The sequence below is a fragment of the Prionailurus bengalensis genome, chromosome B3 (genome assembly GCF_016509475.1).
Source record: "Prionailurus bengalensis isolate Pbe53 chromosome B3, Fcat_Pben_1.1_paternal_pri, whole genome shotgun sequence".
Classification (NCBI taxonomy): domain Eukaryota; kingdom Metazoa; phylum Chordata; class Mammalia; order Carnivora; family Felidae; genus Prionailurus; species Prionailurus bengalensis.
The window spans coordinates 2,324,934-2,344,045 of NC_057355.1; the positions used below are offsets into that span (position 1 = coordinate 2,324,934).

The window sequence follows — 19,112 nt, forward strand, 5'->3', positions numbered from 1 at the left end:
GGGGGCTCGGGAGAGCGCAGCCGCCGCGGGCCCCAGGCGACCAGGCGACCGGGATGGACTCGCGCCCGCGGCCGGCGGCCGGCCTCGGGGCGCGCGGTCGGGGAGGGCGTGCCGCCTCGGCGCCGGGCCGCGCGCTGTGAGCCGGCGAGGCGGGAAGGGGCGGCCGCGGCGGCCGGCGCGCCCGGGCGTGGCGGGCGGGCGAGCGCGCGAGCGGGGCGGCCGCTGTGCGCAATCAGTGCAGGCTCCCGCCCGACTCTGACTCCAGCTCCGGCCACACCCTCGGCCAGCCGCCGCCGCCGCCGCCGGCGCCGCGTCCCGAGACCGGGCGGCGGGAGATGCGCGCCCCACCGCGCCGGCCCCGGCCGCCGTCGCGGGCAAGTGCCGCCCGGCGGGGTCGGGGCGCCTGAAGCCCACGTGCGCCGCCGAGCCCGAGGAGGCTGACAGCAGAGCCCGCCCGAGCCGCCGCCCGCGCTCCTCCCCGAGGAAGAGATTTTGATTTCAAAGAAAGGAAGGAAGGAAGGAAGGACACCTCCCAGCTCCCCCCCCCCCGCCCTCCCGCTCCGGCGGCCGGGCCGGGCCATGCCCAGGAAGGCGGCGGCAGCGGCGGCCCAGCAGAAGGGACTTTCCTGGCAGCCCGGCGACGAGGAGCGCGCTCCGTGAGTCTGGCCGTGCCCCGGTTCATGGTTCCCGCAAGCCCTCCAGGAGGCCGAACGCCGCAGCCCCTCCCCGCGCCCCGGAGAGCCTCCTGCGTCCTCTGGCCCTCGGGCCCGCCCCGCGCCGCCCGGGCCCCGGCCGCCGCAGCCCAGCGCCTTCCGCCCGGCGCGGTGGATGGCATGATGGTGCGGGGAAGGCACCGCGGTCCTGGCCAGCCGAGTCGCGACGGCCGCGGGGGCGGCGGCAGTGGCAGCGGCGGCGGTAGCGGGCTCCCCAGCGGCATGCCAGTGCCCCCCGGGCGCGATGGCTAGCGGCAGCGCCGGGAAGCCCGCTGGCGAGGCCGCTTCTCCGGCTCCTGCGAGCGCCGTCGGGGGGGCCTGCTCGCAGCCGCGGAAGAGGCTGGTGTCCGTCTGCGACCACTGCAAGGGCAAGATGCAGCTGGTGGCCGACCTGCTGCTGCTGTCGAGCGAGGCGCGGCCCGTGCTCTTCGAGGGCCCCGCCTCCTCCTGCGCCGGCGCCGCCGAGTCCTTCGAGCAGTGCCGGGACACGATCATCGCGCGCACCAAGGGGCTCTCCATCCTCACCCACGACGTGCAGAGCCAGCTCAACATGGGCCGCTTCGGGGAGGCGGGGGACAGCCTGGTGGAGCTGGGCGACCTGGTGGTGTCGCTGACCGAGTGCTCCGCCCACGCGGCCTACCTGGCGGCCGTGGCCACGCCGGGCGCGCAGCCCGCGCAGCCGGGCCTGGTGGACCGCTACCGCGTGACGCGCTGCCGCCACGAGGTGGAGCAGGGCTGCGCCGTGCTGCGCGCCACCCCGCTGGCCGACATGACGCCGCAGCTGCTGCTGGAGGTGTCCCAGGGCCTGTCGCGCAACCTCAAGTTCCTGACGGACGCGTGCGCCCTGGCCAGCGACAAGTCCCGGGACCGCTTCTCCCGCGAGCAGTTCAAGCTGGGCGTCAAGTGCATGAGCACCAGCGCGTCGGCGCTGCTGGCCTGCGTGCGCGAGGTGAAGGCGGCGCCCAGCGAGCTGGCCCGCAGCCGCTGCGCGCTCTTCAGCGGGCCGCTGGTGCAGGCCGTGAGCGCCCTGGTGGGCTTCGCCACCGAGCCGCAGTTCCTGGGTCGCGCGGCGGCCGTGAGCGCCGAGGGCAAGGCGGTGCAGACCGCCATCCTGGGCGGCGCCATGAGCGTGGTGTCGGCCTGCGTGCTCCTGACCCAGTGCCTCAGGGATCTGGCGCAGCACCCCGACGGGGGCGCCAAGATGTCGGACCACAGGGAGAGGCTGAGGAACTCGGCCTGCGCCGTGTCTGAAGGCTGCACCCTGCTATCTCAGGCTTTACGGGAGAGGTCTTCGCCCAGGACTTTACCGCCAGTGAATTCCAATTCTGTGAATTAGCACCCCCGCCCCGCGCCCCTTCGCCCTCCCCCCCGCCCCACTAGAGGAAGATACTCACTCTCCGCCCCTCTCCATTTATACCAAAGAAATCCCAGGGGGAGCCCCTCCCCCACGGCAGACGCTCGGAAAGAACCTTCCAGAGAGCTGGGGGCCCCTCCCGCCGCAGCGCCCACCTGCGCGCGCGCAGCAGGGACCACGAGGTGGCGCGCCCTCCCCCGGCTCCTGTTCCGGAGCTCCGCCCCTCAATTTTCTAACCAATCGGGCAGGAAGGAGGTCATGGGTTCGTTTCTTTTTTGGCCCGTTTTTTTTTTTTTTTTTTTTCCGTTTTGTTTTGATTTTTCCTAATTAAAAGAAAGGTTACCTCAGTTTCACTCCTTAGACATGGATGTAGCTATCTTTTTTTTTTTTTTTTGTATGCTGTTATTTTTTTAAGCAAATCGTGTTGGATTAGGCGTATACTTTGTGTTGAGAGTATGACATTGCCATGTGATTTGCAAATGGGGGGGAAAGCTACTGTGAGTGTGTGTTTTATTTTTTAATTTACACTATAGAGTGATTTCCCCCCTCCTTCCCCCCTCCCCCCAATGTCAAGTTTTTACCGTGCATGTACTGGAGTATTTATTTCATCTATTAAAATGTTATGTTTCTCAGATGGCCTTTGGCACTTATTGTTGATGTTCGATCGCTGTGACGTTGCACTCGGCACGCGCTCTCTGGAAGGGCGCCCCGGAGCCTGTGCTTCGGGAGCAGTGCCTCCGGTCCTCAGCGCTGTCTCCTTTTTCCTGGAGAGTCACCGCTTTGAGCAGCCTGGAATTCAAGAAGCGAGCACCGTGTGACACTGTCGATGTAAAGCACGTGTCACGGGCGTGGGTGCGGGGGCTGGGCTGTCGGTGGGGTTTTGTCTGGCCTCTGGTTTCTCCTGGAACGTAAGTCAGCCCCCTTTGTCTCCCACCCCTTTCTGCCCTGATGAACACTGGTTCAGGCTGACCCTGGTCTGAGTGCCATTCTGCCCGTCTCTTTCAGATTAAGGGTCTCCCTAATCCTGCGTGGTACCCCACCCTCCTCGGGTCGGAGGGTCCGTGCAGTGCAGCTGTCGAAGTAGACCAAGTTCTTTCCAGGAGAGCGTGGAGCCTCATTTACGTAGGCGGGTCTATTCGGACAAGATCCCGTGATGTCAGGAGAAAGTACAGAGGGATCTGGCCTGTAATAGAGGGAGAGGTGGTGGGGGGGGGGGGGGGCGGGAAGCGTGGAGAACTTTCTAGAGCCTCAGCATAGTTGCAGGCCAAGGGCTGATTTTGGTGACCTTGTCTCAAGATCTGCCCTGGTTGATTCTGCGTTGGAAGAATCTCCGTCAGTTGAAGTTTGGAGTTATTTTGAGGTGGTTTGTCCTCTCTGCAGACACGCTAAGAAAACATTGGGGAGGGAGGGGTGTTACAGTTTTGCTGAACCTAGTTACGTGTTGGACATTTCCCCACGGAAAGTGTAACATGTTTATTTGCAGCGCCTGTCCTGGAGAGCCACGCGGAGGAGAAGTCATACATGCTTTAAATTTGCTCCGTTTACACTTTTCTTGGGGTTTGTTGTGCCTAAACCTTTGTAGTTCCCACGGATCTGAGAAGAAAGACTTTCTCACCATAATATGTTAGAAAGTCCTTTCGACGTCTGTTTTACTTGAATAGCTGTGTTTGTTACTGGAACATCATGCTCGGCGTGTAAACCCGTGTTGGGTAAGACTAGATCGTGTAACTGCTCTGAATTCGATGTTTGGAAAAGTCTTAAAATGGTAGTACACGTACACGTTTCTTAAAAAACCGTCAGTGGCGCTCTTGGCTTTCTCCTGGGTCCTGGTAGATTTAGACGTTTAAAGTGTGTAAAAAATGAAAATGACCTTGAGAATGTTTTTTCCTGTCCCCCTGCCCCTTCTTTAAGTCTGGGTCAGCCAGGTTCCGGAAGTATTTGCGGGGAGGAATCTTAACCCGTGTGCCAACGACCATCCTGCTTGCATATAGGAATGGCTACTTTTATTTATGTACAGAAGTTATTGTAGAGTCTCTAATTATCTGCTTCCTTTAGCCTAGGCAGGTCACAGAGAGCAAACTGAAAAGAACAAGGTAAAACAAAACTAGAGCCAGGAACCCGTTAAGTTTGGTGTTTGATTCAGACAAAGATAATCGCCAGTTGTTGCTTGGGCTCATTCCGTACAGAAGCAATTTTCAGGACACCGCGTGCCAAAAAAACCCTCGCTTTCTCTGTCTACTTGGATGAAGTTACCTAGCCTGCCAGCAAATCAATTTTAAAGCTTCTTTTTGTCATAGCCACCTGGTGGTGTCTCTTTACATTTCTGTATATGAAAGGTGTCCTGTAATATTCAAAATCTCTGTCCTCTGAAGTGGTTAAAAGTTTCACTGGTGTCTTAACGTCCTCCCTTCCCTCCTTCTGTCTCTAAGATAAGTTTGGGATTTTTCTTCCAGCAGGTGGCTCGAAATGAATTCTTGTATTTTGTTCAGCAGGTTCTCGGGAAACCAGAACAAGGAACACAGTGCATCTCTGTGTCTGTGCTGCTTCTGTAGGCGAGCGCCTCGTGTCATCTCAGCTTTCAGTGCACCAGCTTGCTAAACTTGTTTTTAAAATAGCCCTGATTTTTAAAAAAGGAACGTCTCAGACCTAGTTCATTGGGTTTCACGAGGTCAGCAGAGATCACTGGTGTTCCAGGACTAAAATCAGAGTGGCCTGGTTTTGTTTTGTTTTGTTTTAATTAAACCACATTAGAGTTCACTTAAGACCTCATCCTTGGGCCGTTTTGACATCCAAGGGCACGTTTTCTTACCCAGGATTAATGGGGCCATCCTGACCGGGGATGTTGAAAACCTTCCTTTGGATCTTCGGGAGAGAAGGAAATCATTATGCCTAAAGTCTTAGAACAAAAGCCATTATTTATGACAGTCAAGGCAAATAAGCGGGACAAAAGGCTTTCAAACACAAGACTTAACCCGAAAAAAAAAAGCTGTCTTTCCTTGGCTGGTTTAAGCATGGCCTCGTCCTGTTATTCGTTCCGGGTCGATGGGAGGAACTAGAGAAATTGTGTGTGTGGTGTGTGTGTTCTCCCCGACTTCAGTTTCTTTCCTCCCCCCCACCCCCCTTTCTCCTAATTTAGGGGAGATGTTTCTCAGGAAGATCTAAAGACTATGATGCCGGAAGCATCGGTGACCTCTGATTGGTTATCCCGTGAACGCTTTTTTTTTAAAGCTGGCATCTAGGGATCTAGAACACCGAACAGTTTGAAACAGCTAATTTTAACAGAAACACCTGTTTTTCGGAAGGTTGGTGGCTATGGTAACGTGCAGATCAGGCAGAGGATCTGAAGAGCGCCAGCCGCAGCCCCTTCTGTGCAGAGCTCGGAGTTAGGGAGTTAATCCGCAACGCCGCCCCCCCCCCCCCCCCCCCCCGCCCCGCACTTGGTCCTGCGGGGCTGCATCTTGGGTCCGGCACCATCTCTGGGTTTCCGAGGGGGACGCAGATATTTGTGTGCTCTCCCAGCAAATTCTTGTCTTGATGAAAGATTTCGTTTTTGCCCGAGCATGCGTGAAATGAATTGACCTGTCTTACCCGAGTAGGGTCCTTCTTTTTGGGGTCCTCCGGCCCGGTGAGTTGTGTGTGCGTTTCCGCTTTAGCGGGAGAAGGCTCAGAGGCCGACCGTCTGGAGAGTGTCTGGGAAAAGTGATACCAGTGTCTGTGATTGGGATGGATTTCGTTTACAGGTCCCCGTTTACGGGTCACGGGCTGTCATGCCTGGGACACGTGTAATTGGCTTTCAAAGTGCAAGTGTATATAGGCGAGCAGTGAAATGTTTCTGGAAGTGAAAGTTAGAACAGGCATTGGTTCGGCAAATACTTGTTGGGGGCGAGCGGTGCGTGCCGGGCCCGGTGCTGGGCGCCGGGGTGCGGTTGTGTGGGAGACGTGGTGCCTCCCCCTTGCATAGACTCTGTGCTGCGGGCCACGTCTGGGGACCCCGGCAGTGGCCTTATCAGCACCTTTCTGCGCCCTCCCTCCGGCCCGATCGATCGGAAACCCTGGGGGTGGAGCGTCTGAATTTTGTCCAGCGAGATGATTCTGATGCACACGCAGCCTGGACAACCACCGGTCTGCAGACCCTGCTGGTGTCTTTTTATTCTCGGCCAGACTCCGTGAGACCAGAGTGCTTCTGTATCAGGAGGGAGCTGCATTTCTGCAAGTTTCTTGTTTGCTCAGGTGTTTTTTCTTTTTTTTCCCCCTCCTGGATATTTTGAGCCCGATTCTTCCGATAGAGAAGATAATTTAGTCCAAATTTAGTTCCAAACTGGCAGGGTTTTCTTTTGCTGTGTGTGTCGGGGCGTGTTTACGAGGACAGAGTTCTTCCCTTCCTCCGACCCCCCCTTGGAGAGGAGCTGAAGTCTAGGATAGCACGCTGGCAAATCAGCTTTCTGGGTTTTTGCATGTTGCCGACTCTCGTCCTAGAAAACTAGAGCCTGGCAGACACCGTAATTAAAAATCAACCCTTGAGCTCTTGGGCCGCCCGAGAAAGGACACTTTGCCACTGAGTTTAAAGTACTCTGTTCAGAACCAAACGAAGCATGCCGACTTTCTCCAAAGCCCACGGTAGGGACGCTCACGCCTGCAGTGCACTCAGGAATGTGTCCTACCAGAGCCGTCCTGCACCAAGAACCGGGGTGACCTCTCAGAGCCTCGCTCCTCACGAGGGTGGTCCCCGGGGGCTGGCATTGCCTTGCCCAGGAACTGGGTGGGGAGCAGGATCTCCCCACCCCTGCCCCCACCCCCACACCCCGACCTACCCGATGAGAAATCTGCTCTTTGGCAAGGACTCCGGGGTGATCTGTGGACACGGTAACTTTGAGAAGCATTGTTCTAGGAGACGCACGTAGTGACCATGACCGGACTACGGCCTTATTTGCTGTGGGAGCTGAGGCAGTTACTGTGTTTTACTTCTTTTCAACTTACAAGTTTGCGTATGCTATGTCGCTGGGTCCTTCCGGCGGTCTTGGGAAGGTAGGCAGGTGTTTGCTGGGCATGTCATCTAAACATTTGTGCTTCTGTTTTCCCATTGTAAAAGTTAAATGTTTCTGATGAATTGCCGTGAAGTGTCGGCATGTGATGAGCTCCGTGGACCTTACTCTGCTTCCATTGGGTCATTGGGAGTATCATCTAAAACATTCATGTGCAAGTCTGTTTCCCTTAGTATTCTTTCCTTCACCCTTCACTCAATTTGACACAGCTGCTATGTTGTGATATGCTCAAGGACATCCCAGATAGGGAGCATAGCCCTGCCTCTTCGTCCGTCTGCCCACGCCTGCCCAGGCACCTTGAAACATTGCTTGTCTTTATTTAAATTTTTAAATTTTTTTAATGTTTATTTTGAGACGGAGAGACAGACAGACAGACAGAGGATGAATGGGGAAGGGATAGAGAAAGAGGGAGACAGAATCTGAAGCAGGCTGCAGGCTCCGAGCTGTCGGCACAGAACCTGATGCGGGGCTTGAACCCACGAACCGCGAGATGGGGACCGGAGCCGAAGTCGGACGCTTAACTGACTGAGCCGCCCAGGCGCCCCTGGTCTTAAGTTCTTCAAACCGCGGTGTCAGTCAGACATTTCAGACTTCACGGAGGAGGTTGAATGCTAATTGAGATTTGCTAGCCTGATTTAAAAATGGATCCACTTAGGGGCGCCTGGGTGGCGCAGTCGGTTGAGCGTCCGGCTTCGGCTCAGGTCACGATCTCACGGTCCGTGAGTTCCAGCCCCGCGTCGGGCTCTGTGCCGACAGCTCGGAGCCTGGAGCCTGCTTCGGATTCTGGGTCTCCCTCTCTGCCCCTCCCTTTCTCGTGCTCTGTCTCTATCTTTCTGTCAAAAATAAATAAACGTTAAAAAAAAATTTTAAGAGCTTTTTATCGTAAGTAAACTCTACACCCAACATGGGGCTCGAACTCAGGAGCCCGAGATCAAGTCGCAGACTCTGCCAACCGAACCAGCCAGACACTCCTACTCGGCAACTTCTCAGGAGACCCAGATGGATGTCAAACCTCCAGAAATTCCAGAACCGCTGCAGGGAACCTCGTCCATCCAGTGCTTACTGGTGCCTTTCGGGCTTCAACTTCACTTTTTGTTTGATGGCCATCCGCTTCCTGTTCTAAAATTAATTGGCGCGTCATTCGAGCACCACCCCTTAGGTAGGATTTTGGCACGATTGCCCTAAAAGCTTCCTTGGAGGCTAGATTTTACTTGGACATTCTTTCCCTTATAAGTTCCCGGATAAAGGTGTTTCTGAAAGTGTAAGCGTAGTTCTGGTTTTGCCACTCGGAATTTCATTTCTAAGGTGTGTGGGCATTTTGTGTTAGTGACAGTAGGGCGGTCGTCTGTTGAAATGACAAGAGAGGGCATCATCTGGTAGTTCACCCGTCTTGGTTTTCCATGAGAGCATCTCTCAGTGGAGTCGTGCCATGGGCATCAGACAGACGTGCTAGTGACCAGGGGGAGTCCCAGAAGATGGCTTTGAATCCAATGTGGCTCAGCCACCATGACTCTGACAACTTAGGACAAAAACAGGAGTTTTCCCACCATAACTAAAGTGGAACTGTGGTGTCCAACGATGTGAAATAATGTCAATAGTCATTCAAGTATTCTAGTGCAGTCCCGACATTCTCCTCTGCAACTCAACCCAACGCTTCTTGTCCACTAGAGTTTCTGGAAACGCTGGCAGTTCTTGACTTCACTGGGGCTGCTTCATCCTGGGCAGCCAGAGAAGACGGGAGAGAGCCACACCAGATGAGGTGTGACACCAGTGTCCCCTAGGGTCAGGCTGCTGATCATGACACTTTATTATTATTAGTCGGGTCTAGAACAGTGTCAGGTTTAGCAAGTCTGATGGTCGCCATGTTCCTTATATCAGCTTGTTTGAGAAGAATGACGAAGCCGCACGGCTATTCTTAGCAACAATCCCAGAAGCCCCCTCCTTTGTCGCCCTCAAAATCGACTCGAGATGCTTTGTCTTCCGATGGAGATGTCTTCTGGGCACGCCGTCCTTTAGCGTTACACCCGTTTAATTTTGCAAAAAACTCAGGTCTGGGAAAGCATGGCTTTCAGAGAACTCACCGAATGACCGGGGAGAAGTGAGCGGGAACCATCAGGACTCCCCACGGCTTCTTCCCTTTTAGATACGATAAGTGGTTTTAGTAGCACGGGGGCCGATTCCTTCTTGGACGTACGAGGATTATTCACTTGAAGTGCCACAGGAAAAGGGCTTAAATATGTATTACAAGTGAGAGTCTGTTTGATCTTTCCCGTGTAGGTGTATCCAGGAAATTGCATATGGCATCAGCTTGTATGGATCTGAGGCCTGAGAGACTAGCTGTTTCTACCCTCTTGACGGGTGGAGAAGTGAATTCTACAGTGTCTGTTGTGAGTTCATTTAGACTTTCGGAAGGACTTCCTAATTACCTAAACTAAATGGTTCCTCCTACCTTGTTCTGGCTCATTTTTTTTCCTTCTGGCTGAGAAGAGAATGGGTCACAAACACCACGCAGAGTGCAGGACGTCACTTGACGCCTCCTGGGGATGTCGAGATAGCGGGAGCCTCACCCTGGATTTTCCAGCGCTCTCCGATCAGGCTGATTCTGACATACTTCGGGTGTCGTGCAGATGATAGGAGGGAGAGCACGGGACGCGAGACGAGAATGAACGCCGTGGAGTTCACGGAGGACCTTCGAGCCTGGGTCTTTGGCTACTCGAGAACTTGGAGGTCCCTGGATTTGATCAGACTGATGTTATCTTGGTGACCGGGGAAGGATGTCGGTATCAGAGCCGGTCTTTCCTACCTTTGGTGCCAGGTGACTGCATGGCATTTAAGGGAGACTTTCACTGAACTTATTTTTTTGTAGCCGGAGGGGGGTTTTCAGTTAGGGGGTGTAGGTGCCTTAAAGAGGGGGCTTTATTCCAAGGCCTGGGGATCATTTTCTTTTCACTCATTGATTTTGAGTAGTGTCGACGCAGAGTGTAGGGCTGTTACTGGGCAGGGTCTGCCCTACAGGAAGCAGAACAGGTCCCCGCCTCCCCCAGGTTGCTGGCCTGGCCTTGGATCGGGAACCCTCTCGGTGGGGCCGGTGAGGCCAGTTTACCTGCAGACGGGACCTGGGCCGGGCTGCCTGGCATCCCGTGGGGTCACCCGGAGCGGAGCTGGGGCACCTGAAGAAGTGTGCGGCAGGGGTGTGGGCTGGCTGATAGACTGGGAGCCTTCCAAGGCAAGAACCGGTTTTTTGTGTTTTGCTTTTTTTTAATTATTCTTTTTTTCACTGTTGTCATCCCGAGCAGGTGGCCAGCGTGCTCAGTAAATGTTTAATGGGAGAAAAGCAACAGCTGTCATTTGGGGGGCTCCTACTACGTATGGTAGACGGGTTACGTTGTGTCCGAGTCCTTAGGGCCACCGCTCAAGGTATGAAGAGTTGTTCTCATCTTCTAGAGGAGGGCGCGGAACGGAAAGCGTGCGCCCTGGGTCACAAAGCCGGCGAGCGGTGGGGTGCAGACGAGGATCGAGGTCTCGGTGATGGAGCCCAGCGTCCTTAGTCACCTGACCACCGTGAACGAAGGAATGAGTTTCTGGGATGGAGTTCTTCTGCCCTCCGAGGCTGAAATGCTCCCCACGCCTGCTATTTTTTAACTTTACCCACGGCCGTTTTTGTGGGTTTCCTTCCGAGCCTCCCATGAGCCTTTGGACGGAGCCCCTCCTGGACCCTCTGCGGAGGGAGGGCCCAGGATGCCCTCCCTCCCCTCGTAAAGTCTCCCGCAGAGCTGATCGCGTGGACCAGTGGCTTTCTACCTGCTGCGTGGTCCTCGTCTCCTGAGGATGCTTGAGGAACATCGACCCCGGCTTTGTCCCATAACCTGCATGTGGATTTCTAGCGTACAGACTTCTCTCTTACTTGCCCAGTTAGCGACCTCCGTGGCGGCTCCGCTGACTGCAGGGTGGAAGGCCAACTCCCGATGGAGATGTTTCCAACCAGCCCGGTGTCTCACAGCTCCCGGCCAACTCCCTGGGAAGTAACGCTTGTGACTTCCCTCCCTGGCCGCGCTCTCATTTGACCTCTGAGCTCTTGCCCGGGTGTCGCTTGGGCCGTTCGTCCCGCACACTGCTTCTCCCCTCTGCCCCCTACTCCTCAGCCTGGTGGCAGCCTCCTGCGGGTCCCTAGGGTCCCTAGTATTTCCCCTTTATTAGAACTTACCGCGTCATACGCTCTGTTTACCCACCACGCCCCCAGCCCGTGTCATCAGTCAGGTGATAGAGTGATCTTTTCATCCGCAGTGACCAGTGCAGTTGCCTTGGGGCCCCAGTAAACATTTCTGCACGAACATCCTTTACCCCGGACTGCACTGCCCAGACCCTCGCCCGGCTCCTCGCTGGCCTTCGCCGGGACAGCGGTCCAGAGTGAGGCACCCTGGCTGCAGCCTGGGTCACTCGCCCACGTCAGGCCTGCTCTCACCTTCCCCCTGCCTTGCCTCGAGTGCAGCAAAGTTAGACCCTCACTGCCGCTTCGCACAGTCGGTATTTCGATACGTTAATGGAGTCCGGACGGCACGCCTCGGGACTGGGCACACGGCCCCGATCCGGCTGTGGCCTTCACCTCCCACTGCCTCCTGCACGGCGGACCTCCCGGCTCTGCACTTGGCTTTTGTTGGCCTCTACGTGAATGTCCTTCCCATCCGTCCAAACAGCTGCTAACCCCTTGAGCCCAGACAGCTCCCCGGGTCCGAAGACTGGGGCTCTCAGTGCTGCGGGACGGAGCTGCTCTGACACGTCTGGTCCTTTGAAGACCTTCCAGAGCTTTGGGTGGGTTCCAGGGGGGTGTTTGAGAGGCCCTGGACGGACCAAACTTTCTTGTCTCAGCCGGTCGGGGTTCGTTGGGGCCTCGGCTGTGGGACTGGAGGGCAGCCTGGTAGTCATTCTCCTTGGCCTCCTCGGGGTGGTGCTGGGCCCAGCGGGGATGTGGAAACCGCTCGCTACCCCGGGAAGGGACGCTTTTTCCCACAAGCTGACTTAGAGCCACATTCCCCGGGGAGCCCTTGAAGCCGGCGTGAGAATGGACCGAGGGGGTGAGTCCTGGCTTTCGATCCCGTAATTGTTGTCAGTGCAAAAATTACTCACGACTTTCCGTAGTCAGGTTTGGGTTGTAACAGCGTGCTTGAGCCGGGCTCTGGGCTGAGCCCGGGCTCCTGTGAGCGGAGGGAAGGAGCCGAAGCCTCGGGGAAGAAGGCGGGGCGCTCTGCCCGAACCCCCGGCAGCGGGCAGAGCGAGAGGCCTCTGAAGGCGTCCGGCAAACTGGCACTTGGGCCTTCGGGCTTCACTTCCATTTCATCCCTGCAGCTGGAGTAGTTCATCCAACCGGTTTTTCTTTCTTTTCTCTTGCCTGTGGTTGTGGACACTACCTAAAAATAAAAGACGATGCTTATCTCATCGAATTAAAGGGATTGTTTTAAACGAAAGCATTCTATCTACTTAATCATTTAACTTTCCTTCCAGTGCCGACTTTCCGGTTTCAGGGGAGTAACAGGCAGATAGAGTTACCATGGCCACGGTGCGTTGCCATAACAGTCTCCATAAAAGCCACAATGAGTTATTCGCGTTCCCTTCCGCTGAGGTGACAGGGACCCGAAGAGCGCTGGCAGGCCGGGGGCACCGGGGCGGGGCCGGGCCCCTTGCGTGGGCCACGGCCTGATGGCCTCCAAGTGGCCCTGCTGCTGCACACTGTGCTTTTCAACTGCGAAGGAAATGCCAGATGAAGCCACTGAGGATTTCAGCGGCCCCTCTCAGCACACGCGAAAGCTTGCCATGGGGCTCGGGAGCCCGGTCTGAGGCCGCGTGCCCCTGGCACGGGGAGGAATCCCCACCCACGGGGTCCAAGGGCAGGTGTGAGAGGCGCAGTCTGGCATCTTGTCTTTGCGCCTCCCTGCCCTCTCCCCAAATACTCCCCGAAGTACTTCCTGTCCGAGGATGCCTGCATCCGAACCCTTAAGAGATTAGCTCATAGCAGCTGGAGGCAGTTCACCGACCTTCTCAGAACAACCCCGCCTTTAACGTCCCCCAGGGGAGCGCTTTCCCCCGCTCACTGCCTGGCTTCCTATCACACAGCAGACTTCCTATCAAGTGCATCCCCCAGAAGTGCCCGGAGCCACGCCCCTGCTCCTGTAAGCCTGCTCGGCCGCCAGGCATGCATGAAACACAAGTGAGGCCCGCTCTCGACGCTCTAAGAATGACTCTGCTCTTAGAACACGCTTGATTTCCGCAGGCCCGTCCTGCAAGGCTCCGGGGAATACATCTGAGGCGGTGTTTTCTGGGGCAAAACATACTGGACAGAAATCTGGACTCAGATTGCTTAACTGGCATCGCTCTGGCCTTTGTACTAATAACCTCGTCCGGGAGCACTGATTTCAGGCCTCGCCCTCCCCCAAAGGGAGGATGTCCTAGCTGGTTCCAGGCAAGCCGCCAACTCATAACTAAATGTGACAAAAAATTACAGAGATTGTACTTGGTCACTTGTCTCTTAGGAGAGAAGCTTTGACTGGTGTTGGGGGAGGGTTGTACTGAGGGAAGGGTGTGTCAGGCTGGGCAGGACTTGTGTCTTTGTAAGTGGGGCTTACAGACGGACATTCTTTTCTTTTTAATGTTTATTTTTGAGAGAGAGAGAGAGAGAGAGAGAGAGGGGTGGAGCACACAAGTTGGGGAAGGGCAGAGAGAAAGAGAGAGACAGAGACACAGAATCCAAAGCAGGCTCCAGACTCAGCTGTCAGCACAGAGCCCGACGCGGGGCTCGAACTCACGAACCGCGAGATCGTGACCCGAGCCGAAGTCGGACGTGTCACCAACTGAGCCCCCCAGGTGCCCTGGTACTCCCTTTTTTTTTTTTAAGTAAGTTCTACACCCAGCGTGGGGCTCGAATTCATGACCCTGAGATCAAGAGTCGCATGCTCTAATGACCGAGCCCCCCAGGCGCCCCTTGTGTATGGACATTCTTAACAACATGCTCTGGCCTGTCATTGTGTTGGGGACAGAAGATTGGGGAAATACGTGAATGACGCTGTAGACATGCAGAAGCCAAGCCTCTGGAGAGGTGGGATGATTGGTGAGTTGTGACAACTTGGTCCTGAAGATCACAGCAGTGCTTAGAAGGGTCCACTTCTGGCGCCTCTGGGGAGGCTTCGGATATTACGTAATGTCCCGGGGAATAGAGAGCTGGCCCTAATTGTCCCCTACATCAGTGGCTCCAGGAGGCTGGCTGAGGACCAGAGCCTGTCGGTGACGGAGATCTCACCCGTCTGAGCAAAAGGGAAAACAGAGACAGTGAAATGGAAGGGTGGCGAATGGAAGGGCCCGGGAAGCATTTTGAGTCCGATGGCTTTTCTTTTGCCACGAGCCTGAGTTAATGCAGTCGCTTTTGGAAAAGACTATGTCAAAATTCTTTCAAAGGTGAATCCAGGCAAAGAGGCATTTCTGAGGAGCTGGGACCTGTCTTTTTATAATCTTATTAATAAGTCCGCCTTCAGTTAAGCACTTGAGTTAAAGGGCGCCTGGGTGGCTCAGTCGGTTGAGCGTCCGACGTCGGCTCAGGTCGTGATCTCGCAGTTCGTGGGTTCGAGCCCCACGTCGGGCTCTGTGCTGACCGCTCAGGGCCTGGAGCCTGCTTCGGATTCCGTGTCTCCCCCTCTCTCTGTCCCTCCCGTGCTCATGCTCTCTCTCTCTCTGTGTGTCTCTCAATAATAAATAAACGATAAAAAAAATAAAAAAAAAAAAAGCACTTGAGTTAATATGAGTGTATTACTCAAGGCCAAGAGAACCAGGCCAGTGGTTTCAATGATTCATTCAGCCTAGAAGTGACGTCCAGTGCTCTGTGTCATAGGTGATTGGTCAGAAGTAATCACGTGCCCTACTTGTAGGAGAGCTGGGGATAAAGGGGCATGTAGCACTCGGGAAGCAGTACATTTCTCTGTTGCAGGCTTGCCTGGTACCCTGAGTTCTAGGGACCCAAGCACATACTCTTCTAAAAGTAAGCTTCTCAATTGTTACTTTTATAGTGATTTTTTTTTCTGTCATAAAATGCTTACCCACTGTAGACAATTTAGAAAACACCAAAGGTTCTAAGGAAAAGAAATTCCCCTGATACCCACGCCCTCGGGGTAACCACTCTTTAATTTCTGGTGTGCATCTCTCCAAGTTTTTTTCCTGTACATATTCTTTAACAAAGCTCATCGCCTAAAAAAATTATTTTGTAACCTGCTTTTTAAAATTAACACTCCTGGGGCGCCTGGGTGGCTCAGTCGGTTAGGTGTCCGGCTTTGGCTCAGGTCATGATCTCACGGTCCGTGAGTTGGAGCCCCGCGTCGGGCTCTGTGCCGACAGCTCGGAGCCTGGAGCCTGCTTCGGATTCTGTGTCTCCCTCTCTCTCTCTGCCCCTCCCCTGCTCGTGCTCTGTGTCTCTCTATCTCTCGGGAATAAATAAACACTAAAAAAATATTTCATAAAATCAGCATTCCCCCATTGTGTAGAAATTAAGTGAATTAAAATGTCGTTAAAATACAATTCGATATTATTATATAAGTATACTACAGTATAATGGGTCACTCATCACAGACATTTTAGTTGTTTTCTGTCAATCGTTTGCTTTTACAAGTCGTATTTGCATGGGCGTCTTTATGAATGAGTTTTTCCCCTCCACATTTGTGATCACTTTCTACGATGGATTTGTAGAAACCGTGTGAACAGCCCGAGTTTGAGCTCTCTCATCGTACAGAACGTGTCTCTAGGCTTAGCCACACGCATGCAGTGAGTACAGGGCATTGGTGAAGAAATTCTTGAACTTGGTTCCTGCCCTTAGAGTCTAGTCGGGGAGTATGGTAGGAGTGAAAATAGGACTGAGCCCAAAGAGAGAGACTTACGGTCATCTCTGTGCACGCTTTCCAACACGCCTTCCTGTGCTTGGGGCCCGAACTCCCAGGAGGAGAACTGAGCGCTCCCTGGGACTCAGGGCTGAAGGATTCTGACCCGAGCCTGCCTTCGCCCTCCTCTGTGACCTGGGACAAGTTGTCCTCGTGTGGCCTTGGTCTTCTCATCTTTCAATGAGGTCATTGGATTAGGTCGTTTCGAATGGTGCCATTCTGTGCCCCTTAAATAGTTGGAGGCTGTGGGTGAGCATGAGTGCATACTTTCCTTTTTTAAATGTCTAATTACGTCCAGCAATCTGGGACAGTTTCTGTGGGACTCGCCGGGAGGCAGCGAGGTAGCCCCGTTTATTTCTGCCCTAGGACCCCAAGACGACACCTTCGTACAAACCAAATTATCGATGAAGAAACAGGGTCCAGGCCTGGAGCAAAGAGGAGCTGAGAAATGAAAAGCTTCTGGAAAGAGGCACCTTGCAATGGGGAGATTTGTTTGGCTCAGAAAGAAATGCTAATGGGAACCGTGTGACGGACCAGCTACATGCGGGCCGGATCTCCGAACTCAGCACGTACTTGACTTCATTTAAACCTCCTCAAGCCCTGGGAGGTCTGGGTTTTTATCCCCTTTGTACAGATGAGGAGCCGGAAGTTCAAAGAGGGGACAAGGGCTGCGGCAGGGTGTTGTCCCAGGGAAAGGAAAGTGAGGTCATCGCCAGAATGCACAGAAGAGCAAAATAAGCTAATTCTTGTCTTTTGAGTCTGAAGGCTGAGGTCAAGGTCTGATAAGGGCATTTTGTGAGATTTCTCCAGAAAGACAATTGCGACCAGAGGAGCTTCTCGTCTTGGGTGCCACTTGGGTGCCATGTTTGTGGGGAGACAGCTTGCTCTCACCCATCTTAACCCCAGGGCGCTTCTGTCCGGACAAACTGGTGTCTTCTCCAGGCTGCAGGTCCCCGTGTTCACACGCACGGTGCTCCAGGATGAGCCAGGTGAGGCCTGGACCCACAAAACCGTTGGTAAGACCGGGTGGTTTGGAGCCTAGGTGCATTTCGCCGAGGAAAATGTGCCAACTCTGCTGCCTGGCGTCCTCAGCGGCCCCCACACTCCCGTTCCCCCAGACGGGGTGGACGGACATTTCCCTGTGTCGGCAGCAAAGGACTATGGGATGGCCCGGATGTGGGGAGGAACAGTGACTCTGGCCGGGCCTTGAGTTTGGAAATGGCGGCAATGTGTCCTTGACATCATCTTCCTGGTAATTCGGGATCTGGGCCCCGGGTTCTAACTTCTTAATAATAACCAACACGTGCGCATATGATACTTCCTGTGTTCCAGGCACGGTTCCAAGCGCGTACACACAACTGACTTCGTGTTCCTGATATAACCTCAGGATCACCATCCCCACTTTATAGGTGAGGAAACCGAGGCCCGAAGAGGTGCAGACGCTTTCCCAAGGTCACGGCCACTAAATGATGAAATATAGGATTTGAGCCTAGGCAGGGCGGTTCCAGAATCCGTGCTCTGAACAACGCTGCTACCCAGAGCCTCTGCGTGGGGCGGGGTGGCGGGACCAGGGGGCCCGGGCCTAACACTCGCAGTGCTCTGTGCTCCTGAATTAACCGCATCCCCCCCCGCCCAGTCAGATCCCTGAGTCCCTCGCAGGAGCAGAGTGCTAATTCATCGCTAGTATGGGAATGACTAAAACACACACTTCCTCTGCACGGAAGGGCTTCTCTTTGGAAAGAGGATGCCGGACGCCCAGGATATTGGTAGAATCCCGATCGTGAGGGCGTGCGAAGGGACAGAGCCCCTAAGGTACGCCCCCATCTCATACGACACCGCCAGGAAGCACGCATGTGGTCATCACAACTTCCAGACGGGCAGGGGCGTCGCGGAGGCTTCAGGCACCTGGTCCGAGGCCACACGGCGCGCGGTGTCACCGCGACGCGGACCCGGAATCGCCGGGACCGCCTGCGTGTGCATTCCTAGCAGCTCCGTTGGCTTTTCCCTGGCCCGCCGATGACGGCCGTGCCGACGTTCCCAGGGGGATCGTCTGGGCTGGGTCAGAAATCCAGTTTGGACTCGTAGTCTTTGGCCGCGGAAGACTGACAGGCCGCCTCTGCTCCGCTTCCTCTCCACTGCGGCCCGCGGGGCTTTGCCGGCCCCCGCGGCAGCTGCCCGGCCAGGATTGCCTCACTCTGTCCCCGGCCCTCCTGCGGCCCGACCCCGGGGAAGGGCCGAGAAGTAGCCGGCCCAGCCCGGCAGGCCAGGCACTGCCTGGGCCGTGACTCCAGCTTTGATTCTCTGCAAAAGCAGGGTTTTCTCAGGGAGGCTTCCCCCGAGAGGAAGGACAAATTCGGCAGCGGACTTTCAGCCGACCTCCGAGCCCTGTGATGTTAGTCCCTGTCATTCAGTGGTGGGTGAATTACTCAGCCTTCCATTGTGTAGCCGGAGGAAACGCTCACGCTCTGTCATCGTTGGCAGCGTTCTCCCCGCTGAGCCGACTTTCTGCGGATTGTGACGTTTCGGGACCGGATCGGGTATGGGGGGGAAGAAAAAATTCAGGAAGTTTTCTCTCCCGCTTTTTGCAAGGGGCGCACCCTGCGTGCTTTGGGCAAGTGAGCAGGGACGGCCGGCGCCAGGCGGCGAGGCTAAGGCCGACTTTTGCCCCGGGAAGGCTGAGGAAATCCGTCCTTCTGGGGGGAAGGAGCCAGAGAGAGGGGACCCAGGCTTTCTCTTTGCTTAGGGTGCCAGGGCTGAGGAGGGAGGTCACGAGGAAAGCAGCAGTGAGGACAGCCAGGTTGGAAGGGGTTGGCTGGGGGAGACAGGAGGCAGGGAGCCTAGAAAGGCAGCGACCTCACCACGGGGCTCAGGGCCTGAGAGCCTGGTGAGGGCGTGGGGAGGGAGGGGACAGTCGCCGGTGGCTTAGGGGCCCCGCAAAGCCAGGCTGTGGTGGAGGCTGGTGTGGGAGGGGGGACTAGGGCACCTTCCAGCGTGCTCCTTTGAAGTCATTCAAAGAAAGAAGGTTTTGGGGCGCCTGGGTGGCGCAGTCGGTTAAGCATCCGACTTCAGCCAGGTCACGATCTCGCGGTCCAGG

At 55.5% G+C, this 19,112-nt stretch overlaps 1 protein-coding gene across 1 annotated transcript; it reads left to right on the forward strand.

Moving 5' to 3' along the window:
• Positions 1-262: 262 nt before the first annotated feature.
• Positions 263-2,699, forward strand: TLNRD1 (talin rod domain containing 1). Its single transcript, XM_043554610.1, has one exon. The coding sequence runs from the start codon at positions 958-960 to the stop codon at positions 2,047-2,049; it is 1,092 nt and encodes a 363-aa protein (XP_043410545.1). The 5' UTR covers positions 263-957; the 3' UTR covers positions 2,050-2,699.
• The last annotated feature ends 16,413 nt before the right edge of the window (positions 2,700-19,112 follow it).

Bases quoted from the DNA above. Each gene is read 5' to 3' on its own strand.
- TLNRD1 (XM_043554610.1), top strand. From the start codon at position 958: ATGGCTAGCGGCAGCGCCGGGAAGCCCGCTGGCGAGGCCGCTTCTCCG.